Source organism: Epinephelus fuscoguttatus, linkage group LG8 (genome assembly GCF_011397635.1).
Source record: "Epinephelus fuscoguttatus linkage group LG8, E.fuscoguttatus.final_Chr_v1".
NCBI classification, from domain to species: Eukaryota; Metazoa; Chordata; class Actinopteri; order Perciformes; family Serranidae; genus Epinephelus; species Epinephelus fuscoguttatus.
In genome coordinates, this window is record NC_064759.1 from 19,511,439 (window position 1) to 19,539,031 (window position 27,593).

At 42.9% G+C, this 27,593-nt stretch overlaps 1 protein-coding gene and 1 long non-coding RNA gene across 2 annotated transcripts; one reads left to right on the plus strand and one right to left on the minus strand.

The window, feature by feature from the left end:
• The first annotated feature begins 10,293 nt into the window (after positions 1-10,293).
• eva1ba (eva-1 homolog Ba (C. elegans)) lies at positions 10,294-26,817 on the plus strand. The gene is made up of 4 exons (XM_049583034.1): positions 10,294-10,603; positions 23,676-23,839; positions 25,299-25,393; positions 25,506-26,817. Exons 3-4 carry the CDS (start codon positions 25,327-25,329, stop codon positions 25,928-25,930), a joined length of 492 nt encoding a protein of 163 aa, XP_049438991.1. The 5' UTR covers positions 10,294-10,603; positions 23,676-23,839; positions 25,299-25,326; the 3' UTR covers positions 25,931-26,817.
• On the minus strand, positions 10,622-23,580 carry LOC125892801 (uncharacterized). Its single transcript, XR_007449787.1, has 3 exons — positions 18,139-23,580; positions 17,871-18,034; positions 10,622-15,310 (listed from the first exon to the last, which is right to left on the minus strand). It is a non-coding gene; the product is annotated as an uncharacterized LOC125892801 (long non-coding RNA).
• Positions 26,818-27,593: the final 776 nt, after the last annotated feature.

A 27,593-nucleotide genomic window follows, 5' to 3' on the forward strand; every position in this document is an offset into this window, starting at 1 on the left:
ATTCAGTCAACCATGTAGACATTGTTAATGTAACACTTAGAACATGCTTCTTCTGTGTCTGTGTCATCTGATGTTACATGAAGTTAACTGAATTAAGACACATGATGTCAAAGGTCAGCAGAGTAATCCGAGCTCCTGTCCATTTTTCTTTGTGTCCCTGTTGTTTTTCCTGCTCGGCCAGTTTTTACACTGAGAGATTTGTCATTGTGTTTCTATTTTTCTTACGAATCCATCCGTCAAAGTGTTTAGAAAGTGTCTGCTTTTGTGATGCCAGAGGGAACGGGGAGGCAATGGTGGGATGGAGGCCAGGTCAAGGGTGGAGGCAGGGTTACAGATGATAGGCTGGGGCCGAAGTAGCAGAATGCTCTGAAAGTGGCAGCCAAACAACAGCAGTGTCATTTTGATAGTCAGCAGCTGCTTGCTTGTTTCCTCTGCCTCTCTCTCTCCATCGCTGTATGTGTGTGTGTGTGTGTGTGTGTGTGTGTGTGTGTGTGTGTGTGTGTAGGACAGACAAGCAAACTGGCTCCAGCTTGCTCTGGGACTGATGCCTTTATCAAACCATAATCACTACTCTCGCCGTTTTTAGTGTCAGCCTCAAATCTGATACTGTAAAAGTGTTAGTGGCCGTGGTTATGCCTCATAATATTCTCTGCCGTTCTGTTAAAACAGCTGTAATCTTTGGAAATAGGCAGGCTGCGATTTTCCTGCCATGGCAGCTCAACGTTTGATTTCAGTGACGTCAAATGGAGCTACTGAAAAGTGTTGTGTGTCACAAGAAATGTCAAAAAAAGAGAGTTCTGTAAAGGGAGTTCAGAGTACGTAAAGTTCCCTTGTCATTTTCTAAGCTTTTAGAAAAGATAATCACAACACTTTCATCTCTTTTTGAAACAATAATCCATTATTATAATGTGCGTACAGTGTTTTATATTGTTGCTGATTTTTCTTTTATGACTGAAAAAGTGTAACTAATATATTTTAAAAAGCTCCACTGTTTTTGTTTCCATCTAAAAATGTAAAGTAGTGTTTCAGTAACCGAGCGTCACCAGTCAAGTTTGAGCAATTTTATGAAGGAAGACATAAACACAGTGCAACATTGTTCATGCTTATTTTGGGGCATATACTTAGCATCACTTAAAGTGCCTTGTAAAAGAAAGCCAGTCATTATGCCTCATGTGTAAACAGATGGGGATTTTCGGTGTTGCTAGGAGTGGTGCTGCTGGCAGAAGTGGCCAGAGGTGGAAATAATTATTCATTGTCTCTGCAGCTGACCGTTTTTCTCTTGTCTGGATGTGGCTCTCTCTTCGCTCCACGCAGGCTGACAGTGAGTTAATGTGACTGGCCGTTAATAAACCTGTTGTTCGGGACCTAATCCGAGCTTATAGAGGAATCCACTGCAGGGCTTTACCACTATATCCGCTATATCCACCACTTAAAGGCGGCCAGAGGAAGCTGGTCAGTCACATAGTTTCCACGTAGTACGTACTGTAGTCGCATGCACACAAAGAGCTTTTCTTAAATATGCAAAGAAGGAGACGGGTTTGTAAAAGAGCCATTTCAGCTGTGGCCTCCTGCGCAGTCGTGAGGTTGTTCAGATGTGCACAGCTTCAGCAATAGAAACATTGTTTGAGAGGAATGCCAGTCCTCTTTTAATCAACATATGCACTTATATAACATTTGCAAACTGCATTTATGTTTCACTACATTTAGCAAGTCAAAACAGGGATTTAGACCAAAAACAGACCTGTGTTAAATCAATGCAAGGGGCTGTATTTCTTTAACAGTCAATCTGAACGTAAGTGACTCTGTGAGACTATAATAGTCATTGCAAAGAATGCTGAACTGTGACAGATGAAAGTTAAGGAGAAATTTGTTTAGGAAAGCAGTTGTGGTGAAATCAATTCTAATTTATAATTGGTCAGAGGGTGGTGTCACAGTAAAAAATGGAAAAGGTCCAGGTCATGTGCTTCTACTGTTGAATAAGTCTTCAAAGATACTAAATAGAATTTAAATCAGTAAGAGAGCAATAAAATAGACAGCTCAGATAAAATCAGGATATACTTTCTGAAAGAAGTATGTTTTTAGGGGAGACTTAAACAAAAACGGTGACTCAGACAGCCTTATATCCTCAGGCAGGTCTTTCCAGAGCCTTGGGGGCCCTGGTTGCAAAAGCTCTGTCCCCCTTAGGACGGATTCACACTGGCGCTATTTGGTCTGCTTTAAACAAACACTGGTCCGCTTCCATGGATAGTTTGGTTCGTTTGGAGAGGTGTGAACGCTCATTCGGACCAAACAAGCGAACCCTGGTCAGCTTGAAATCTGGGGGTCTCGGTTCACTTGCAAGTGAACCCTGGTGCGGTTCGCTTACAGTGGGAAATGCAAATGGACTATCCAGTGAACCAAAGAGAGGAAGTGACGTATAGCACGGTGCATTTTGGGTAGAAAAAAAAACAAAGCCAACAGCGTAAACTGGGAGAAGCAGAGGTAAAAAAAAAAAAAAAAAAAAAAGTTGGAAAACGTCACGTGGGAAGACATGGACGAGTGAGGAGGTGCATGTGCTTATTGATATTTGGTCAGAGGACTATATATTGCAGTTGCTGGCTGCCAGCTGAAGGGGATGGATATCTGTTTTTGGTCTTGGCCAATCACTGAGCGGGGTTTTCTTTTTCCTCATGCTTTGTTTCTTCCTGGTCAGTGGTCGTTTCAGGCAATTGCAGTGTAAAAGTGAACTGTATCAAAAAAGTTATGAAATTTTTCAGCATTTGACTCCTAATTGATCCGAGTCCCCCAGACTATTCTGGTATGAATGCACCCTTAAGGTGCGGACACACCAAACTGACATCAAAGAACTAGCGGCGACGAAAGCCAACTGTTGGGTCGTCTACGTCACCTCATGTCGCCCTGTGTCAGTTGCATTTGAACACACTACACAGACTACATCCGACGGCCAAGTGGCACGTATGTTCTGCCCCTGCGTGAGAGAGAGCGGAGTGATAGAGTGGTACATCCTGTCAGTAGCTGTGCAGCCGGGTACCGCAGCACCTCCACGGACTATTACATTCAGACGGCCCCAGTGTTTCCTCCCCAGGCTCCACTTCACTCAGCTTCACTCAGCTGCCCGATAAACCCGCTGCTTCTTCCCACTTTAACCTGAATAACAAACCAGGGCTCGGTGCTCCGGTTGGATCCAAACGGAGAGCCAGGGCTAGCTCAGAGACTAGCGGAGGCTAACTGGCTGTGCGTCCCTCCGTCATGCTGCCGCTCTCAGCTAGCCCCGGCTCTCCGTTTGGATTCAAACGGAGAGCCAGGGCTAGCTGGGAAGCTAGCGGAGGCTAACTGGCTGTGCTTCCCTCCGGTCCCAGCTAGCTCCAGTTTGTTATTCAGGTTAAAGTGGGAGAGGCAGCAGATCTGTTGGGCAGCTGAGTGAAGTGGAGCCTGAGGAGAAGCACCGGTTAGCCCCGGTTTCACTACAGGCAGATTCACTCACTACAGGGGCGAGGGAATAAACAGCCAATCAGAGTGATCTCTTTCACCGACTCCGCCGCCGATTCAACATGGTCAGTTGGCCAAAAAGCAGCCGACACCGAAGGGCAGACGGTGCGGGACACACCGCAAAAACTAGGCCGATGGATGCTGATGGCCCGACTTTGGTCGACAGCTGACTGTTGGCTTGGTGTGGCTTGTTCAGGTATTGAAATGAACAGCTTTATACATATTTACACACTGGTGACTATTTAAGATAAACCAGTTGTTCCCATACGAGGACATTTTTTTTCATTAACTGCTTACTGTTCAAGTACTATGCTTAGTTTTTCATACATATCAGGTCTAATTGATGCCAAATAGCTGGAAATTTCAAAATGCATACAACAAAAGCTCAGGTCCCAGGAGGCTAATAGTAAATCCCTATATATTTCTCAATATTATGTGAGGAACTATTATTTTTTATGTAAACTTTTTGTTTATCATTATCATCATACCTAACTTCAGTCTTTCATTTTAGCTTGTTAGTATGTTACCACTAGATAGCATACAAAGTTGCACATAAATCAGAGATTTCTCAAGTTATCAAAGATCATGTATGTCTGCACTGTAATACATCCAGCTGCTGAGGCATTTCACTGTTAACCACAAATGTCAACCTGCTGTTAGCGCTTGAGGAAAAGGAATCACCCTCTGGGCACCATGAATACCTGTAGAAAATTTAATGACAATCAGTTTAATAGTTTTTAAGATATTTTAGTCTAGTCTAAAGCGGTGGCTCAACAAAACCACCAGCCATCTCTATCCCTCGAGCAACGGCGCTAGCAAGACTATGGTAGAAAAAGCTTACATTCCTCCATTATCACCTCCACAAGCATTTAATAGCAGAGTACGGACTTTCAGAAATTCATCTTCATATGCAACATGACACTGCCTTACACTGTCTCCTATTTTGCAAGGAATGCTCAGCACTAAAAAACATAAAACTTCACTATTTTGATTTAATTTAATAGCACCTAACTTGACACCGGGATCATCATCACGATAAGATGAGCAGGAGGAATGTGAGAGGTTCAGCTAAAGTACTTGGATCCTCATGACTTTTGGCAACTCACTGTCACGCACTGAGGCAAAAGAGTTGGAGAGGAGGCAGCGAGGAAGGGAAACTATGTAAGTGAGGAGGCAGGGAGAGCCACGATGAGTTGCCAAGGTGTTGAGATGTTTATGTAATCTCACCCCTCCTCAGTTTTTGCAGCCCCTCCGTTCCTCCTCCACTCATTTAATCTCTGTCAGCCCCTCTGTGTGGAGTGACAGAGAGTGGGGTTTGGGTGAGGGCGAACACTAGAGCCTTATCCTGGCCCTCATGGTGGATGGACCGCCTCTGTGAAACCCTCGACCATTTCCTGTCCCAGGCTTCCCGCCTAATACCAAACAGACCTCTCCCTCAATCTCCTTTCTATTCAGCACACTGCATGGGTGTGCCGGAAGTGAGGTATTAAACTTTTTCTTGACATGATTCCAAAAGCAGATAGTGGACAATATGATATACTGTACTGCCAGGCTTCACAAGTCAAATGCTTGGAGAGACGTTGACAACCTAATTGCCACTTGGTTCCTAACCAGTTGGATATAGTTAGGAAAAGATCATGTTTTGGCTTAAAATACTTGGGTTTGGTGCCACATGCAGTCACAGCTGGAAATGATGCAATGTATCACTAAAACACAATCATTTTTGTTGTTTTAGTCAAGAACAGTGGTCTGCAGCTTGTCAGCCATCTCACGAAAGGGGTGATAGGATATTTATGAACCCTTTAAAAATGTAACGTATCTGTGGTTTGCAGACTGTGACAAGACAGGAGTCGATGATACAAAAGCATTAGAGTAAACTACCTGATTTCATTGTTCTGTTGGCAGCCAAGCTAGTGAACTTCAGCAGATAGCAAGCTTTTTAGTTTGCAAAGCTTTTCTCCACTTCAAAACAAATCTCTTAATCAAATGAAATAATGTATAATTCCAAGAACAAAATGTTGGGGGGGTTGGATAAAACTTTGGGGAGATATTGTGGCTGATGAGTATGTTCTGGCTGCCTAGTATTTTAGCAGTCAGCTCGCCAGCTAACACACACATGGTTAGGTTTAGGAAAAAAGAACAGGGTTTGGCTTTAGAATCTTATGGGACATGAACACCACTCTCTTGGGTGAAAGTCAGTGTTTGTTGGACCCATCCACCACCACTCCCGCCCCTCCAGTGGGAATTTAGCCACCTTAACTTTCGTCCTTGTCCTGCCGCGTCCCCTGACGCCGCCGGGCACTGTTATACTATAACGGCAACTGGCCGTGTATCATGCAGTCATTAAAGGACGCCTTTTTGTCATTGGTTTCTGATGCTGCAAGTCACTGCCCAAGCGCCGGATTTTGACGACTCCAGAGTGAGACCAGGCTTGTGTCTCAGCCAAAAGTTGCACCTGAGAGCCAACAGCCTACTAGCACTTCTGTTCTGTGCCTGCGTGAGAGACAATAACTCTTCATACCAGCAGGCGGCGGTAGTCTGTATTCCTCATTCAAAACAGGAAAGGATGGACAGGATGGCTTCAAGATGCTAGTTAGCCAGTTAGCACATTAACAACACAACTCAGAGCTGAAAGAACAAAGCATATTATTATTATTATTACCATGCGCTAACGAATAACAACACATTGGGAAGCGCTCAGCGGTTTAGCAAAGTAATCTTACCTAATATAAAAAGTTTGTTTTGTTTGCTTTGAACGCACTCTTGCCTTTAGCTAATTGTTTGCTTCCCTCATTTCTCTTCTCCTGCACTGAGCTGAACTGCCAATCAGAGTGATTTCATTCACCAATGGGCTCCGCCCAATCTGACGCTGATTTGGCAGGCTAAATTTGCTGAAATAGAAGCTAATAAGAGCTGACAAGGGCCAATGGTGCGGGAAACTAGGGTGTTGCATGGTCACCAATGGCCGACCTTTGGCTTGGTGTGTCAGAGCTTTTATGAGCAGTCTTAAAGTCACTTAACTATTATATCATAGAGCTGGTAGCAAAACGCTCAGAGACCACTATCCCCAAATCTGAGCAAATAAACCAAAACTATCTGAATGGCCACTAGAGGTAAGTAAGAAAATATGTATTTTTGTAATTTGGGCGCACTGACCCTTTAAGCTTGTCATTAAGGGGGATGTGGGTACAGCAGGCATCACACTGAGTCAGTCCATATGTACAGCACATCGTGTGTGCTTTGAAGTCTCTATACATGCATGCTGGTGTGTTTCTATGAGCCTTCATATGTGCATGTGATTTATTATTCATACATGCAGAGTGAGTGGAAAATCACAGCAGGAAGAAGATCAGACTCATGATCACAAAACAAGCCCCGTGCACAGGAGCTCCCCGCTCTGGGATCCCATCTGTCCCATAAAGAAGCTACTGCTGGCAGATGCCTCCAGTGAGCGTTTTTATGTGGGGGCACCAGGGGCCAAAGAGACATGTGTTTTCATGCACTGGAAAGAGGGAGTGGAGACTACCTGAAGGTGAAGACCGAGACAGGATCCATCTACAGGTTTGCAGAGGAAGTTTTAATGAGCAGTTAGCGAATGCCAAAGTGTTTGTACTTTGACAAGCTTGTTGATAACCTACATTAAAGAGTGACAAGGAAAATGTTTTCCCTCCTCTCTCCTTTTGTCTTCGCTCAGTTTAGTTTTCTGTGTTATTTCCTCATCAACATTGTCACTTGACGTAAAATATCTCCTTAGCAACATGTGGTTTGCAGTTTGATATTTCAGTATGTTTTTGATTTAAGAAAGAACAATGCTAATTCTCCCAGGGCGCCCTCCGTGGTATTAATTTCGGTGTGCAGAGTACAGATGAGTCATCTATGGGTGGTGTTTTTTTTTCTCTCTCTCAGAGATTGAGCAAGCAAGATAAAACTTTAATTATTATTTTTCCACGTCAATTATCAGATTATTAGCTTTCTTGAGAAATCAAAATCACTGGTTTCCTCTAAGTGGATTGTCTGCTGTTTGCACTTCAGTTTTTGTTTTTTTTTTAGCCTGAGCATTTCTATTCTTGGATCTCCGTGCTTTGTGATGTGTCCTTACCAGCTTCACATCAAAGGTCTCCATGCACCATTCATTCACACGGCATCCCTACAGTACCAACAAAGGCTCTGTGTGGCAACCTTTGGAAAATGAGTGGGTGAGGCGACTGTCATGAAACGCCCTGCAAATATTAATCTAGGTTAACAGCGGTAGTTAGCTTTTGTTCCTATGAAACCAGCTTGGAGCGTATCGCCTCGCTTCACCCTGGCAGCGAGCTTTGTAAACGAGTGCTATCTTGTTTAAAATTTCCCTACCATCCCCCTCCATCTCCACACACACACACACACACACACCTTCACTGCTTGTTTCATCCTTTCCCACCTGCAGACAGACCCTCCCCGGCCATCAGCTGCATATCTCCCCCCTGCTTCCGCCTCCGCAACGGCTTATCATGATATACTGTGTATTTACATCGAGCAGCGCACATGCTTAGGTCTGTCTGACATGATCCAAGAAAAGTCTGCCTTGAAAGCAGTAGGTGCCCTGTAATTAGACCGCTCTCATTTCTCTTTAAGCCTCATTTTCACCTCCTGTCTCTTGCTTGCATTTTCTTTCTTCTTCTCTCAGTCTCTCTCCATTCCCCTATCCCTTACTTATCCACCCTCATCAGACCAACCCAGTGCTTGCGTATAAATCAGCCCCGGGGACAGGTGGACATCTGCCAGCCATGAGGAGATCCAGGCAGGAATGTGATCACTGATACAGCTCAGAGAAACATTTAAACTCTGGCACTTAAGGGACTCAGCTTCTCCCAAAACCCCTGCTCCATCCCCTACACCTCATCCTCATTGATTGAGTTGAAAGGGGGAGATATTGGAGAGATGCCTTTTGCTTTTGTTTTGTTTGCATCCAGGATTTTTTTTAGTGAGGGGATAGGGAAAAGCAGAAATTTGAGAAAGAGGCAGTGGGAGGATGTTTGATTTGGAGTGATGAGCCCTGAAGTCCAATGGGTCCAATATGCAGTACAATTTCAACTGAAGAGAGTCTGCTCAGGTTAGCGAGCGGGTTTATGAGCGAAATATGTGGGATAGAGACCAAGATGTTCTTTCACGTCCCAGCAGGGTGTAGCACAATAACGGCTCTGCTCTAAAGTTGACCCTCTCGGAGAAAAAAATGAACCCTTGATTTCACTGCTCTCGGCTTTTCTTCCCTATTTTCCCATGAAGAGTAGGGGCAACGCTAATGGAAAGTGTCACTGTGCCCTCCAAGGAGTATGGCTTTAATAAAATTTGGTCGAAACGGGGTTTAGTGGCCACCGAGATTTACGACTAAGCCCACTGAGATGGTATACAGCTCTCGCAAGAAACTTTGGTTGTAAAGCTGGTTGCAAAATATGACAGTGAATTCAAACATATGAGACATATACAGCATCCAGCATCCAGAAACGAGCAAAAGATCATTATCGTCAGCGTTGAGTCAGCTGTGTGGTCGATCATTGATGCAATCTAGAGGAGTTTTTTCAACTCGCAGCTGTTAGCAATTAGCATGTCATCTCCTCCAGCATGGGAGTTTGACATATTATTGTGATTACATGTTTACCATGTTTTGTGCGAGGCTGCTTTCACCAAAGCCATATTGGCCTCTCATTACAGCTGCACACTCTAGTTCTTGGAGGAACGTGACTCTGTTAATAAGTAAAATGCTCCTAACATTTCTGAGCTTAGATTCAAAATGTAAAGTGACATGAAACGTAAGAGAATCTTCATGGTATTGTTTGCGTCAGGGCAGCATAAGACTACTACTTGCAACTTCAGACATTCTGGGAAAACTCCTCTGTCAGCACATTGTAGTTTATACTGCAGGAACACACTTGCATGAGACTGTATGTGAAATATCTAGAATGTGGGCCATAGCCAATGCCAATACAAGAAACCTGTCAGCTTTACAAAGTGTTCTCCGCTTTAGCAACTAACAGGAATAACAAGCCTCTGCCAATCACAGGTGGTATCTCACACAGATCACTGTCATAGGTGCTAGAATTGACCGACAGGCTTTGTAGCGTCTAAAAACACACTACTTCGCTGGGAGTGACACGTTCACTGACATTATGGAAAGCTCAGTAACTGCCATAACAGACCTTTTTACTGTAGCTGAACATAAAACATTCTCAACAGTGGCAGAATCCGTGCAGTTAACATCACGTCAGCAGGAGGATAAATATGTTCTCTTACTTAAAATGATTGCATTTTTCATCCACATTAAACAGAACCATGTATTTTTTTAAAGTTCATACATGATAAAATGTCCATTTTAAAAGGATAGATTGACATTTTGGGGAATACAATGCTTTCTTGCCAAGAGTTGTACAAGGAGATTAATATCATTCTCACATCTGTCCAGTAAATCTAAGGCTATATCCAGCAGTTATGTAGCTTAGCATAAAGACAAAGCATCTCACTTGTTGTAAAGAGATGCACAGCTACACATCAGCAACACCTTCACAATACTGGTCAGTTAGTTGTTGATGTTATTTTCCTGTCACGCTGAACTGTGCATGGAAAAAACTTGCTTTCCTCCGTTTCCTTAACAACAGAGAAAAAGCCCCCCCACCCACCACACACACACACACACACACACACACACACACACACACACACACACAAAACCCCTGCCTTCCTCCCTCCCCTCTTCCCCGAGCTTGCCCTTTTTAGGCTGTTCCTCTTTTTTTCCATCTGAAAAGGGGGATAGTATGACAGCTTTTCCTGCTCCTTGTGGACTGGAGCCGGGAGAGAGAAAACTCTGTTACTCACTCCGTCTCCAACTTTGAGAGGAAGTTACCACCTCTTCCCCAGACTCTGTACACACACACACACGTTCAGGCAGACACACACACACACTCACACACGCTCTTTGGGACTTGACCACAGCAGAAACAGGGAATCAACTGAAACAGTCAGGACTGCTTGTAATGCTGCGTCTCTTTTCAAAATTTGGAGGGAAAGAAGGGCAGTTTGCCTGAAGCTTTCTGTGTGGACTGAGCACTTTGAGAGAGACGTTTCTTGTCATCACAGACCGGTGAGTTTGACAGTTTGTTTCAGTGTGTGTGCAGTGCCACAGAAACCCCAGTGAACCGCTGCTTCTCTGTCACTGTACTTTTACAAAAGAGGAACTTTCTCTGTTGTTGTGTGTCTGCAGTTTTAATGCTCTGCATCTCAAGTGAACTAAATCATTAGTTTGGCAGGCTTGTTTAGAGGTGCATGTGTTTGGGAAAACTTCAATGTGCTATAAACTTTGATATCTGGTTTCCATCACAGTCGCTCTAGTAAGTTTTTACTCCACCTGAGCTTCTTGTGTAAGTGTTTATATTATTAAATAACCATGTGTGGTGAAATATGACAGAGAAGTGAATGAGTTTTGGTCACAGCAGCGTTAACACATTGATAAAGCTGTTTTATGCATGATGTTGACTTTCTTTTACAGTAAAAGTCCTGTCTTATTGCAGCAAAGCACTATGTTTTTGCCACCCAGTCCGCATACATCTAAGCAGAGTCGGTGCATCATACTGTAGTCCTGCTAACAGTGTGTGTTTATCATGTTTTTAGTGAACTGCTGCCAAATAGGAGCTGATGCAGCACTTATAGTTGATACAGGACAGGAGAGCCTGGGTATGGCTTTCCTGTGCAGCTGCACATTATTGGCTAACCTTGTGGTGATGAATTAGTTGTCACCTTGCTACAATCAAAGCAAACATCCTGTCGCTTTTTGTATTTTTTCGTGCGGCCAAAAAGAGCAGACGTCACATAATCAAAGTGAACTGAGGTGGGAGACGTCACATGATCTCAAAAAGAGGCATGAAAAGTGCACACATGTTGCATATGGCTCTGTTTCTTTTTCAGCTGTTCCCTCTCTTTTTGCATGAGCTCATAGGAACACTGCAGGACAGCAGCTGGCCATATGCGCGAGCTCCCATAGCGCTCTCTCTCTCTCTCTCTCTCTCTCTCTCTCTCTCTCTCTCTCTCTCTCTCTCTCTCCGCTGGACGTTTGTGGTTGACACCTCTTATCAGGGAGAACGCGAGGTGATGGGTGGAGGCAGGATAAGGCTGGGTTGCTCTCAGGGGTCTCCTTTAATTTACACACTCTGAGTGGGCTGGCAGCACTTTAGCTATGCCTCCTCTGCTCATCAGATAACCTTCCATAGGATGAGTGTGAATGCTTGGTTAAGTAACCCCTTCAAGTGCGGCTGGAAAGAGCTGACTCCTGTGTGACCTCTCTGAACTATTCATACCAGCCAACTTTCCTTCTTCCACTGAACTCACTTATCAGTCGGCCTGTCTTATCTGTCCTGAGGATGGTTGTTAACTTACTCTATTTACCCAGGAGTCAGAGGTCAGACTGTGCTTGTCTAAACTCCCAGGGTACCAATCTGTTTGCAGAGGGGAGATACAGAAAGTTTCAGCCTACACAAAGCGGAGATAAGTCAAGAGAAAAGAACCCCATGTAGACAGATTTACACAGTGACAAGGAATGAACACAATTGCTCACAAGAAAAGAGGTGAATGTGCTCTTATCACAAGAATAATGAAAAAAAAAATTGGTACACAGTGATGCCATATTGTAGAAGTCCTGGAGCAGCACCACAGACAATGACTTTTGAAGGCTTTCAAATGAGTTTTATTCTGTAGCAGTGCTGTCTTATCATAAGTTAGTTCCACAGGAGGTCCTCATACTCACACTCATACAGCGGCTCCTTTAATTCTTCAGTTTCTCATTTAGTGTCTGGCTTAACGAGAGGAAAACTTTATTAAAAAATCAATCATCTTGGATTGTTATTGACCACAGAACAGTAATAACAACAAGGTTAGTTGAGACTAAAGTGTCAGTTCAGCAATTTAGGTTTTAATGTACATATATATATATATATATATACAGTATAATGTGTCTCTTATGTACTTAGACACGCAGAAAATTCTGCATCTAGAGTTCACCGCTGGTAGGTCAGATTCTGTGTTGCAGCATTGTTCAGAAAGCTAGTGCAAACAGAGTAGATGGAAAAGCTTCGCCATACATAAATTAAAATGATTTGTTTACTCCCTTTCACCGAAACTCTTCAAGGCTAGCTACAGCATTACTTACAGTTCAGCTGGGCTATTTGCAACACTGTAACCAGGCTCACTTACACACCCCAGCAATTTGTGCTTTTGCAGAATGTAACGGCTCAGTTTTCACCACATCACACTGACCTTAACTGACCTCTGACTCTGATTGGCCTCTACTGGAGACAAAGGACAGTCATGACAGGTCATACAAGAACGATCAAATGCGCATCACAAACAGACTGTGAGCAATTAAAGCATGAGAAGTTAAAATACAGTGATAATAGATTTCGTGGTGCAAACTCAGACAATAACATGCAGCCATTCGGCCAGATCAGCTTATCATCAGCTGATCTCTTTGAAGCATCTTCCTACAACAGAGGGATCCATTCAAACACATCTAATTGACCCTGCAGGTTTACTACTGGTGCTGCTGACTGTTATCTCTCACTTAGTGCTTTGGAGTTGCATTTTTGATGTATGAAAGGCGCTATATAAATAAAGTTTGATTGATTGATTGATTGATTGATTGATTAGTTCCTGCGATGAACTGCAAACTAAAAGGGCATCCTCGTGTTCTTTTCTTTAAAGCTCCAGTGTGTAGGATTTAAGGGGATATATTGGCGGAAATGGCATATAATACAATAAATATGTTTTCTTTAGTATATAATCACCTGAAACAAGAATTGTTGTGCTTCTGTTACCTTGGAATAAACCATTTTATATTCACATAGGGAGTGGGGACAAACCAAACACTGCCTTTAGTATTTGGTTTGTGTTTTCACGTCGGCCATAGTAGTAAGCAGCCCCACCATCAGAGCCACACTGATTTTTTTATGTGCTTTATTCTGTGTTTTTAACGGTTCAAATCACTGGGTCTGTTTGTTTTGGAGAGTAAAAACCTCTATGATTAATTCAGCTCTCAGTAAAAACCTCTTGAACAATGAACATTAAAGGAATTCTAACCAGAAGTTTCAGCTGGTTGCAATATGCAATCCTCGCCACTAGAGGTCACTAAATCCCCTTAAAACACTGCTCATTTAAGGGGATTCCTGATCTTTTGAACCATGTGTCTTAAAACAAAAGGTATTTGCTCATGGCACTGGCTTCCATCATGCAGCAGTTGGGCTTGATTCATGCCTTGTTCAAACCCTTGTAAATATACAGTGCCACGGTCATCAGAGAGTTTATAGATAGCAAAAGATTTACTCAGTGCACTTCCCTGTTCGTAAATGTATTGTTCAAATATGAATGGTGACGTTATGAATCTTCACAAGGACATAAATGACAAGAACTTATGTTCTGCTCACCGCAGCTCTAATCTCACTCACATTAAGTAACCAGGATACTATTTTAGAGTCATAGCGAAAAAGGGAGTTTGATGAATGACTTGTCTCAGGAACTGTGTTTAGCAAAGCTCCCGTCAACCACTGATGCCTTACAGAGCTCAGGGCTTATTGCTCTCTTTTAGGAGCTTCACTGGTCCAGACACTCCCCTGTTTAGGCTCGGGCAGATGTTTGACATGCTAAGTCCAGTGGGTTTGCCTAAGCTTACAGTCCTATCTGGGCTACACACATGCACACACATATAAAGAGGGGCAATAGAAACTAAAACACACACAAAAATGCGCTTGAGCATGCACAGAAGTGGTTGCCGTTTATTTTGTTTAAGGGAATACTTTGCCCACAAAATGGTCATGTATATATCAATTAGTCATGCCGTGTTACCGTTGAGTTTGTGAAGAAAACTTTGTTTTTCTTTCATGCCTCTGGTGGATAAAGAATCCAAAAGTGGCAAACTAGAAGTGGAAGCACTGAAAGTTTTCACTTTTAGTCAGAAAGGGCTTAAGGCAAGGTAAAGCAACATGTTTGGGAAGCACTAAGCAAGCGACTGAATAAATGAGACCTGGATTATACTGTAGGAGTTGTTTGAGAGTTTGAAAACAGATGTTTTGATTCAGTTTTTGCCGTTGTTCATAATGGTCCCCATTGACTTCAGTTTATCAGCAATATTTGCTGTTTTTGGATTCTTGTTCATCATGGTTGCATGTGATTTAAATAAAGTTCTCTTTATTAATTCAAAGTAACACTAATAGTGTGTTAAAAGCAGGCAGGAGTCAGCACCTCCAAATCTGAGGCCATGGTTCTTTGCCGGAAACCAGTAGATTGTCCCCTCCAGGTTGGGAGAGGGTTATTACCTCAAGCAAGGGAATTCAAGTATCTCTGTGTCTTGTTCACGAGTGAGGGTAGAATGGAGCCAGACTGTCGTGGTGAAGAGGGAGCTGAGCCAGAAGGCAAAGCTTTCGATTCATTGGTCTGGTTAGTGACAGAAAGAATGAGATCGTGGATACAAGCGGCCAGAATGGGTTTCCTCCGTGGGGTGGCTGGGCTCAGCCTTAGAGATAGGGTAGGGAGCTCGGACATCCGGAGGGAGCTCGGAGTAGGGCCGCTGCTCTTTCGCGTCAAAAGGGGTCAGTTGAGGTGGTTCGGGCATCTGATCAGGATGCCACCTCCCGTTAGAGGTGTTCCAGGCACGTCCCACTGCTAGGAGGCCCAGGGGCAGACCCAGAACACACTGGAGGGATTACATATCCCATCTGGCCTGGAAACACCTTGGGGTCCTCCAGGAAGAGCTGGAAGGCGTTGCTCGGGAGAGGGACATCTGGGGTGCTTTGCTTGGACTGCTGGCCTGGATAATCCGATGAAAATGGATGGATTGATGGCATGAGTAATTGTTATATATAACAATATATATAGATCAGAACTCCATGTGTTTGGTACATTCATTGTTTAAAATTATATTAGCAAAAGAGAGTTGACCCAAGAGTAAGTTAGTCACAGTCTGGTGGTAATATTAAATAGACGATCAGAAAAAAAAAATCTACAATCTACTCTAATTTAATGTCCTCAAAGATAGACAAAACAGCAAAGAGATCTCATTTTTCCAGACCGTACTCTTGTTTTGGAACAAAATCTCTCCAACCCCCAGCTCCACAAGCTAACAGCCATCACACGACATTTCACTCGCAGCCACAAAAAACAAACGACAGTATGATCTTCCCATGTGATAAAGAACTTTTCAGTAGACATTTGGATCTGCTCTGAAGAGTGTATTTACTTCTCTCTACTATAAAAAATATGATGACATTGTAATTCAAAGGGTATTATTACAGATGACAACACTGCTGATGTGTTTGTAATTACTACTGGTCACTAGCAGAGGTCGGTAGAAGTCATACAGGCCACTCAAAGGCCTTTTAAATAGCTATAAAGATACACCAGCTTTCCCTTTTCCAGCACAAGCTTAGTTCCTGTCACGACAACATCTCCTAAGTCTCATGGAGCCACCACGTTCTTGAGCTGTATAGAGTAAATGCTACGGAGCCAATCATACAAAGGGCAAACACATGTTTTGTGTCACAGAGTAATCCGTAGGGTCCATGTAATTGATACAGTATGCGGCGTTGGTGTGCTGCTGGATGGTGGCCCAGATCGATGAGAAGGGTGAGATCATGACTCTATTTCTGGAGCTCTTAGTTTAGAATGATCTAAAGCCCCCTGTGCTTTAGAGAATCATAGAGGAATGTTCATACAAATCAACACCAACATATAGGAACATACACAGACAATCAGTAACTACCAACACACAGACACACACAAACAAACCCTTCCAGCAAACACACACAACTGTGGTTCCAATGTGGCTTCCTACTGCCACGAGCGCTTCTGGATTTGCTTGATTGAAGCCGTGATAAAGCCAGTAGGAAGATGGTACATGGGATATCTCCTCTTAATTTACATAGTAAAGCATTCGGACTCTGCCTCACATCAGGAGCACATCTGGGTGCTATTAACCACTTGCCCTAACCCCCAACCTGGTCCCGTATCTCCATTACCCTCCCATTACCTGCCAGAACCCACAAACCATGCTCTTCACAGGGCAAGCAGTGCACTGCGGTTCACGTTTTATAACATGAGGATACACAAGGATTCATCAGGGCAAGGGTTGTAGTTACTCTGAGCCAAGCTGGCGTCAGATTGGCATACTGAGTCATGTTGAATTTACAACCCTTGTTGAAAAGTGCAGCGTGTAAAGTCAAATAATAACTCGCTGACAATGCCTGACTGGTTTGATTCTGTGTTTACTCCTGGAAAAGTTTTTTTTTGTCTTTGAAAGAAAAGCTGTTGTTCATTGAGTCTATGTCAAATAAAGTGCATGCCCAAAGCCAAATACATCAACACATGACTAAACAAAGCTCTCTTTCAGCTCTATATCAAACACTAAACCATATTCAAGGCATTTGGATAAGATCGAGTCGTCTAATGGGAAAAAAATGTTCAAGTTTGAATGCCGAACAAACACCACAGGTTTAATTCTGTATTTATTCCCAGTTAAGACCCACTTGAGAGGAAACTTAATAAAAGTTGGGCAAGTTCTGACTTTGCATTTGTTGGAGCTGTTTGTCTCCGCTGCTGGCAGAACACTATAGTTCGGATGAGGGTCAAATGTGATTTCAAATGTTTGTTAGTGTTTACCTGCAGAGAGCGTTACATGGGTGCATGTTTTTCACATCAGGATATTCAGTATCACAGTCTCTTAAACGAGAAACCAATACACTGTCTCCAAAGTTCTTTTTGGGCAATGTGAGAGTAATGAATAGCTTCTTTGAGGTGCTGACGAGACAATCTTCTTCTTGTGAGACTGCAGATGATCAAACTTCTCACGATTATGAACATCTCCAGACTTTGTGTCCTCGTTATGTGTAACAGTTGAGACTGACAGTTGATTGTTGAACTTGGAAACAGCAGTTGATGAAAACATCTGCACTCTAGGATGTCTTGTTATCTGTTCTGTGCTTGTCTTCATTAGCAGATGTCTCCGAGTTCTACAACAAGTGAGCAAACTTCATCTGCTGACGAACACAGTTTGATATGTTTGAAAGCACCAGAACGAGCGCCCGGACCTTTGTTTGAGATTGTTTTTTCAACTGCTGTTTTTAAGTATTTGAACAGGCACGATCTGCGTCACCCAATTTTTATGACCTTTCGCCGAAGAGGGGAGAAACGCAACTGAAATCTGCATCACGATCTGGAAAATACTTGGCAAAAATCTGCTCTGAGTGTTTTTTCTCCTGCTTCTCATCCCACCTTTAGTCTTCAATCTAACTTGACTCTTTTTACAAAATCAAACAAACTCTGAAGGTATTCCAAATACTCTCTGACCCAGGTCTGCTCAAGGTCACCCTCACCTGGTGCTCCATGCCTCTGTCCTGATGGCAACCACATGCCTGTCTTGTGTCCAAATGCAACAGTTTTCCTCTCAGTCAGATACTCTGGCAGGCCCTGACAAGGGAGGAAGCAGCACTAACGGTCCGCACAGCTTGAAACCCAAGATCTTCATGTCAAGAGGAACCTGGGGAGAAATACACTCTTACTTTCTCCAGAAATGTGACATGTCCTTTGCAACCTTCTTGGATGTGAAGAAAAGAAATTGCTGCAGCTTCAGCAAGAAATTACCTTCATCCTGTGGAGCTTCGTGAATGCTTTCACAGACACTGCGAACACAGATCTCGGTTTGGACAGTGTTTCTGTTTACCGAGTGGAAAGTAATCGCCTGCACCTCTGCTGTTTTGGGGGGAGCTTGAAGTTCCATTATGTTTTAGTACTTGGAGACTGTTTTCTGGCTTGATTACAGGTATGTGATAGATAGCTGGTAGAGACATCCAGCAGATACTTTTGTCATACAGTTTCAAACTCTTTGGCTGTTTGGAGGTTACTGTTAACCTTTCATCAGCTACTGAAAGAATTTCTTCATCAGCGAGAGAATAACTGAGCCAAGACTGAGCTTTGAATCAGTATATTTATTTAAGGGGAGCACAGAGAGTTTCAGAATGTGCTCTGTGAGCTGAAAATAGTGTCTAAACTACCCAGATTGGCTTGTTTGATGTTGTGCATCATTAAGTCTAGACTTTTTTTCAGTAGCAGCCACAGAATCAAAGCAGAGACATTTAATGAACACAATCAAGAGCAAAGACACTATGTAAGATGCCATAAATTCTAATGGCAGCCTCTGTGATCTCCCTCACCAGAGTCTGTGTGTGGACTTAAGTATGAAAACAATGAAATGTGATTACATTCAAATCTGGCTATTTTCATTCTGTGAAGCTTTGTCCTAGGCGAACCACAAAAAGACCATTCGTTGTGCCAGGAATTGTTGCGGCTACGGTGAAATTCTAAGTATTAAAAACATTTCTTTCCCTCTGCGGTTCGGCGTGTGTCATTACAATGAGGAAATAACACCGACTCGCTCCCTTGTGTAATCTGACCTTTTCATCTTCTGTGTATAAATCAAATGTGGCTTGACTCCCCGCATAAATTCCACCGAAGGGTTATGACTTTGATTTCTTCATTGTGGAAGAGGAGTAGTGTGGTCGGATGGTTTATGAAACAAGTATTACTGCTGAAGTATCTGGGGAAAAGTGCATCTATTCTGCGACGGACTCTCGCTTTGGAGGTCTGGCCCTAATAGGGCGCAGCTGATGAATTGGCCAGCTGACATCTGTGTACAGAAGCCAGCTCAGTCATTCTGTCATACTTATCTTAGACAATGGCGGTGATGCTGAAGGAATGCTCTGACCTGGATGCTGTCTCTGCGGAAAGGGACAAACTGTGTGGGAAGGAAGGGCCATTGTGGTTATCTCTAAGTTGATAACGAAAATATCACACTACATGATAGTTTGGAGCTTTGCTTCCTCTCAGCTCCTCAGTCCAAACCAAAGTAAACAATGCTCAGTCAGAAATAGTGTTTGACCGCTTCTCAGGCCACCACACCATAATGTGTTTGTGCTGGCGTCTGTCTGAACACATTTTCTGCTGTGACCTTATATAAATAACTCCTCGCTGACTGACAGTTTTTTGGGAAGACTTTGTTATGCTAACCTTTATCACTTGTAACTGGTATTATATTTTGTTTTGATTTAATACGAGATAAAGAGATGTAGACATACGTTTCCCACACAGATTTAGCTACATCAGGATGGGTTAAATGATTATTAGATAGTCAGCAGCGTGCAAAGGACAGAGGAAGGGGATTCCTGAATGTTGGACCTCAGGATATGCGGCCAGGAAAGAACAAATGATGAGATAGCAGGGTCAAAAAATAGCACCAAACATTAACGTCACAGGAGCTCAGATGTGGCGCAAAGACATGTGCTGCTACTGGTTTGGCTGGGTCATTGGAAAATAACATTTTAGCTGTCTTTTATCTTTCGTTTCATGCATTTGACTCTAGATATGCAATTACTATTTGTAACTAAATAATAAAAGGCTGCGGAAAGCTTGTATTTAACACCGTACATGACGAGTTCCAACCAGAGTTATTATAGTTTGGTATTTTTTAGAGTGGGTTTGCTCATTTTAGTTTGTTTTTTTTAAAGATGTTTCAGTTTCAGTATGAGTTTGTTTAGTATGAGCGTTTTCTTTTTAATAATATAGGGGGTAAGGTATGGTGAGTGAGGTGAGGTGAGGTGAGGCGAGGTAAAACTTTAATGTCCTCGAGGGGCAATTTGAGATACAGACTGTAGTCATGAGTACAACAAAACAGACAGTACAGTACATAACACACATAATCCAGTATCCCACTCTATCAGGGGTAAATCAAGGACAATTAGGGATCACTGCAGGTTAAGATAAGCGATAGCAGACAGGACAAAGAACGATCTGTAGCGCTTAGTGCTGCATTTAGGGAGGCAAAACCTCCGCCCTGATGGAAGCATCTGAAACTCATGGAGGGGATGTTGCAAGTCTATGATTGTCTGGGGCAAGATTTCAGAAGCTCAGAACAGGTATTACAATACAAATACAATATTCTGTGAAGGCACTTAACTCCAATTCATGTAGACATCCAGTCTCACTAAAAGATAGTGATATTTCCTGTATATTTTTTATTTAATTTTAGTCAGTTTTGCAATCTTGTTCAAGTTAATTTTTGTTTTTTCTAAGTCCAGTTTTTATTTTCATGTATTTTATTTTATTTTTTTTATTTATTTTTATAAATATTTTTTTAATTTATTTTATTTTTATTTCAGTTAACTTAACACCTTATTTTAGCTGTTAGTTTAGTTTTAGTTCACTCCAATAACCTTGCATTTGAATTTTATTTTTTTTTATTTAAAATTTGTGCAGGTTTGCCACACAATAACACCATATGGTGCCTTGCTTCTTGAATATTCTCACATTTAACACAGAGCAGTTGGTGTGAACGCTCCCACCAGTCAGCACTCCTCAAAAAAATTACAGTTTAGAGTGTGAGAAGTGAAGTGAGAAGCTTTGTTTCTTTGTTTGTTTATTTGATTTATGCCAAAGTGCACGGTCTTAGCCAAAGTGACGAAAATATCATTTGGAGTTTGGTTTGTTCTGTTTGCTTTTTTGAGCCATTATTTGTGTCTCATTCATAATATTTACCACCAGGAAGTTTCTAATGCAACTCAAGTTTGAGGAAAACACGATGGGACAAAATGATACGTCAAATTGCTAATGCATGACTCTTTTGTTATAATTAAGGGCTCATATTCAAGGCTGTAGGGCAGGGCAACATCTGCAGTAGAAAAGCAAATTGGGTCACTTCGAGAAAATGACTGAAAGTTGAGTCATGGGATCAGTACAGAGCCAGGGAGGAGAAGGTCTGTTAATAATTTCCTTCTGGAGGTAAAACAAAAACACAACAAAACAACAGGGCAGGGTAATTAATGTTTAGGTAGGCTTTAAACAGGTCTCCAGTTGTCATGTACCACCAGTAACAGATGCCTGAGCTCTGAGGAAGCTCAAGTTTGCTGCATTCCAGTGTGAGAAGAGGCCCGTTCCTGTACTGTAGGTGTCCAGTCATTAGCTTTGACCTTGGCTTGAGGAAGGACTGTAGTCATTTGAGCCGTTCACTTTATTACCCTCGAGACAAAAACAAAATATCTCATTGAAAGCCCAGGTCTGCTTGGATAATGATGAATAGATTCCATTTGTAGGGAGGGATCAGGCTCTGCGGGAGGGTGGAGATGAACTTGTCCATAATTGAAAAGGAAGGAAGCTCGACGGGAAAACAGCATGTAGGTTCATCCCTACGGTGCGACTGCAGAAACAAAAGGCCCATCGTCACGCTCCCGTGGGGACCGAGGAGGTGGCCTGGAAAGCACGTTGCCATGGTGAGCGCTCTGTCACTTAGCTCCGAGTACTGTCTCGGTCAGGCGCTCTGTAGTGTACATAGGATCTGCCAAGAGTCAGCAAGATCAAAATCAGCCCTGGAAAGCACAGAGGCTCAGTTAAACCAACTACAGCTGGCAGAGGAGCTTTTTCCTAAACAGGGCTACAAGTCAGAGAACTTCACAGCGCAGCATTTCTCGCAGCCCTCGATCCCCCACCTGGCATGTAAAGCGCTAACCCCCAGCACATTATAGGCCCTTTATTGAGTAAAGGAAAGTGATTCTGGGGCTTGTGTTGTCGGATTTTTGGCAGATTGTTGTGCTTTGAGCTGCTAGAGATGTGAAGGAACTTTGGCGTAGCAGGGAAACTTCAGATTTTGTCATATTAAACCAGATGGGATGTTTTCCTCCCGTTAAATGGAGGTACATTATCCGCAGAGGTCTCTTCCTTTCTGAAACAAATGGACCAGGTGATTAAAACTGGTAAAACCACTGAATGAAGCAGTTTCACATTACAGTGTTTCTCCTATACACTGTTCGGCTCATTGCAGATGGGCTGCTAGCCCAACACCAGCTTATGTGTGCTAACCTTTTATCTCTGATAACTTAAGACTCAGACGTTCAGGAGATCTTTACCGGGAGCCGAATTAACTGCAGAGGTCTCTTCCTCTCCAAAACAAACAGAACAAGTGATTAAAACTGCTAAAACCACTGAATAAAGCAGTTTAATGTTACAATTTTGTGTTTCTCCTATGCTGTTTGGTTCATTGCAGACGGGCAGCTAGCCCAGCACCTGCTAATGTGTTGCTACCATTTTATCTCTGATAACTTAAGAACCAGATGTTCAGGAGAGCTTTACCAGGAGCCGAATTCTCCGCAGTAGTCTCCTCCTTTCCCAAACAAATGGACCCGGTGATTTAAACCAGTACAAACACCAAACAAAGCAATTTTACAATGAAAATAATTGTTTTTCCAGTGCTGTTTGGCCCATCACAGAGAGGCTGCTGACTATGGTGTCGAACGCAAAAAGTCGAAAACAAAAACGTGAATGGCCCTATCTAGAGCCAGTGCTCAGTTTGTCCGTTCTGGGCTACTGTAGAAACATGGTGTTGCAACATGGCAGACTCTGTGGACAAGGACCTGCTCCAAATGTAGATATAAACGGCTCATTCTACGACTTGGCTCTTCAACGAAAACACGACAATTCTTATACTCAGGTGATTAAACACCAAAGAAATTATACTTGTATTCCATTTCTGCCAATTAATCCCCCTAAATCTTACACACTGGACCTTTAATTTCCAATCCTGCTGCAAACAGCATTTTTTAAAAGTCTCACTGAAATTAACTTTTTCCATGAGAACATACAAACCACAATGAAACAGCAGCTACTAGGCATATTTTTTCAAATTGTTAAAAGAGGACAAAACTGTTCTGGCGCTGTCATCTTCAGTGATATGCTACTGATTGTGGCATAATGCAGTCCAGCACAACAACACTAACTACAGCCTCAATGTTAAACATGTTCTGACAGTGTCCTAACTGGCAGATCCTTTGTATTAGATTGCAGTGAATTGTATAGGTGTACCTAATAAAGTGGCCATGGAGTGCACATTCCTGTGTTTTTTGCGGTATGTGCATTTTACCCTAAAGACATCACAGTCAAACCAGTGAAAACGGAAAAGCCTGCCTCTAGTCTCTAGCTGGACCGTGTATCCTGCAATAGGCCTGTCGCTGTTTGCATTGCAGACGCCTCACCGAGTTTGGATCTAATGTGGCTTGACGTCTGTCTGTGTGTGTGTGTGTGTGTGTGTGTGTGTGTGTGTGTGTCTCTGTCTGTGTGTGTGTTTGCTCTTGTCTCAGGGTGGCCAAATGAGCTGTTTAGCCTGAGGACCAAAGATCACAGGCCCTGATTCAACAGCGAGGGAGAGAAAGGGAGAGGAGTGTGATCATTTCGCATCCATTCTCCAACTTCTCATTACACTATGAGCTGGGACTGAGGACGGGCTTCATAGTTTCATTTTGTGGTAAGTTTCATACTTGATCTTGGCTCCACTTTTTGTTTACTTCTGCTTTTACAGGAGAATGTTTGTTGTGTTGTAAAGTTCATTAGTGTGCCACAATACATATGGCTTACATGTGTGGTTTTATGCTTGAATTTTACTAAAGGCAACATCAACAAATATGCACAACTGTTGCATAAATCACATCATGATACAAATCAGGCACTGAGGTTATCAGTGGGTGCAATTTGGAGGTAAACGCAAACACAAACATTGTGCAATTTGAGGACATCCATACGATCTGTGTGTAGGCTTCGTGACATGTGGTTCGACTTAGCGAAAAGTGCGCACACGTAAGAGTGGGACGGCTTCAGAGTTCATCATCTCACATGAACGGCCAGCCACAACACAAAGCACATGTTAGAGGGGAACAGCGCTAACACTTAGCTGGAAGGATTAAAGGCACCTCCTTTTTATTTTGAAGCGGTCTCTCCTCTGTTGCCATCAACACTCTCTTATGTGTCTCAGGGTGCAACACCGTGATGTCATCAAGCCAGGGAGATGGAAAATGTTCACAAAATGGCAAAGCAGAGGGGAAAAGCACGAGTCAGCAGGAAAGGGCTGCAGGGTGGAGGAGGAGGAGGAGGAGGAGTGGAGCTAAGAAAAGGTTGACGGAGGAAATACAGAGAGACCCAGCAGCAACACGACCCTGATTTGGTATTTCATGCAGGCAAATCCAATAATAATTTATTTTTAGATGAGAAACAGACTTGCTTCTTTTGAAGACAAAAGCTAGTGAGCGAGGAGGCAGCATGAAAGAAACACAGCCAATGTAGATAATAAGGAGAATGACTGTTCTTGTATCTCATCTGGTGCACGGCCCCACGGATTTTTACTTTAAGAAAGACTTCCTTGGGAGTGTTTGGAGCCACGGCCACACACGGAATGGCTCAAAAACACAATGGAGCTCCTCAGACTGGCAGGATGCCAGGAGGACAGACAGCTTAAATGTCAGGGATACAAAGTCCAAACAATACAAGTCAACAACACACTGCTCTTTAGCTCCGTGCTCCACAAATTGATCTGGGAGTCCCATCAGGCAGGAAGGAGTCCTTTGTGGCTATTTGGAAAATTGACTCTTGACCTCGTTTATGGAGGGGCTGTCATGGTTCAGAGAGAATGGCGGAGGCAGTGTGCCATGTGCCAAATGCGTTATGATGATCCCAGATGAAGCCAGTACTTTAGGAGGACACAGAGGAGCTTTTGTCTGACACTTGGAGGCCTCATCCCACCCACCCGAGGGCATATGAAGAAGTACCGTCGTCAGTGGGTTTGACATGCAGGCGCTGCACAGAATGTGACACTGGGGGAAGACTGCTCGGGAAATATTTCAAAGACTTTCAGCACCTTGAAGAGTATTGATACGCTGTCTGGTTGCATTATACACCGAAGTCAGATGAGTCATATGTTTGTTGTTTTTCAGGTCTGAAGAAATAAAACGTAAGATCACCATGGATGTGAAGAAAAAAGAAATGGACCTCCTGAGCAACAGCATAGCTGCATATGCACATATCAAGGGTAAGTCACACCGCAGCCCAGTACGTCAACCTGTGTTCATGATTTCTACCCAAACAAGTCAAGTAACAACATTTTACTGTTTCTGAAGTTGCTCATTTTGTCCTTTCCTCAGCAAACCCAGAGAGCTTCGGCCTTTACTTTGTGCTGGGAGTGTGTTTCGGCCTGGTGCTGACGCTCTGCCTCTTGGTCATCCGCATCTCCTGCAAGCCGCGGACCAACGTGGCCCCCTCCACACCTGAGAAAAAACAATTAAAGGACATCAGTGAGGAGGACGAGGAGAGTGAGGATGATGAGGACGAAGACGGGGATGATGTCGAGGCACCTATCACTTTGCCCAGCACAGAAATCCCTGTTGGTAATCACACCAGCCAATCAGACGGGACACTGAGTGTGAACGTATTTACTTCAGCGGAGGAGCTGGAGCGGGCGCAGCGTCTGGAGGAGAGGGAACGTATCATACGCGAGATCTGGAGGAACGGCCAGCCGGACATCCTGGGGTCAGGGACAGGGACTATTGGAAGAGTGCATTACTACTAAGATAAACGAGGCTTCAAGGGAAACACTGTGAGCTCTGTGAAGGACGGACATAGACTTCTGGGTGGGCTCGATGTCCCTGAGGCCTGTGAGACTTGTGTTAGATACAAAGCAACATCGTGGACGGCAATGATGTGCCAACAGCTTGGACAGAGCTGAACTATGTGATATTGCACTTCCTATGTAGCAATATGTCCAACTGACTACATGAAATGAAACCAAGTGGTGTCTTAAAGCCTGATTAATGCGTATGGAAAAGATGCAGTATGAATGTGGGAGCTGATGGACACTTGAAGTCTATTGAAATGTATGGCGCTTATGACAAAAATGCACACATCTGTTTATGTATAAGTGGAAAAAGAAAGCATATATTTGGACAATGTATGTACTGTATTTTGCCATGAAGATTATTTGAGTTTGCGGGGAAGAGAAAACACTTTCAGGTGTACTGTTAAAGGAAATTACACTATTTGAACAAGGGTCAGATTACATAGTCTAACGTAAAGACAATTAAAATCGGAGTCTTTAATTTATGAGTACATTAACCCATGTCTGTGTTTTCAGGGATAATTCCACCAAAGGAAATGACCGAATTAAAGCATTACGACGAAACCGTTTGCTGTTGTTTCTCTTCGTAACCCCCAGATGTCAGACAAATATACAGCAGAGCTCATTTTCTGTCTACCTTTGGGCCATGGATTTATAATCAAGATAAAGACAGAGGGAGACGGGGGAAATTTTGCTAATAAGATTAATGGAAAGGTCATTCTTTGTCATTTGTTATTACTGCTTAATGTCTCCCATGTGTGCCTTAAAAGGTTAGAAATACAGTTTTCTAATAAAATTTCTGGGAACTCCAAAATGACAGCAAATGTTTTTACAAGGCTCTGGTGGAGTCGGACATTAGGGTTGTTAGAGATGTGTTGATAACAGAGAGGATGGGATAACTTAGAGTGAAATTAATTTCCTCTCTAAAAAAGTCTGCTTCAGGTAGACAAATCAGATTCTCTGACATATCATGATAAAACATATGGCTGAAATTTCTGTTTCTGTCACAGATTTTGGTGTAACACTGGCTGTGATGTACCCTACTGTGTGTTCCAATACCCATACTACCATACTATATCCTCCTGAGACCCTGTGTCCTCAATTGAAGACATCACATTTTGGGTTTACTTGACCTTCTACTTCATTTTACTTAACTTAGACCTGTTGTCCTCATTCGTGGACACTTTTTGTGCCATCTAGTGGTAGTAAGACCACAATACACTAAAAACAAGATGGTAGCCATCTGTGCCAAGTCAGTCTGTAGCCGATCTCGACACAAAAGTGGACAAGGTCCAAAACCTGATCACATCTTATGGTTGAAACTTGTTTATTTATGATAAATAACGTTTGTAGTTTCATACGGCAACACTTTGACCAATTTTAGCAACAGTAAGCTAAGACGATGTTAATTAGGAAGTACTCATTTGAGGACATTGGGGCTTTATTATTGTTGACAATGTGTAGCATTTTGTACTTACTGAGTCCTACTGATCCCAAATAGCTAGGAAAAATTAAAAATGCACACCAAACAAAAGTTCAGGTCTCTTCAGGGTCAGTCCAGGTCTGACCCACAATCCTCTGCACAGCGAACGTTACGTCACATCGACTGAGCTGCAAA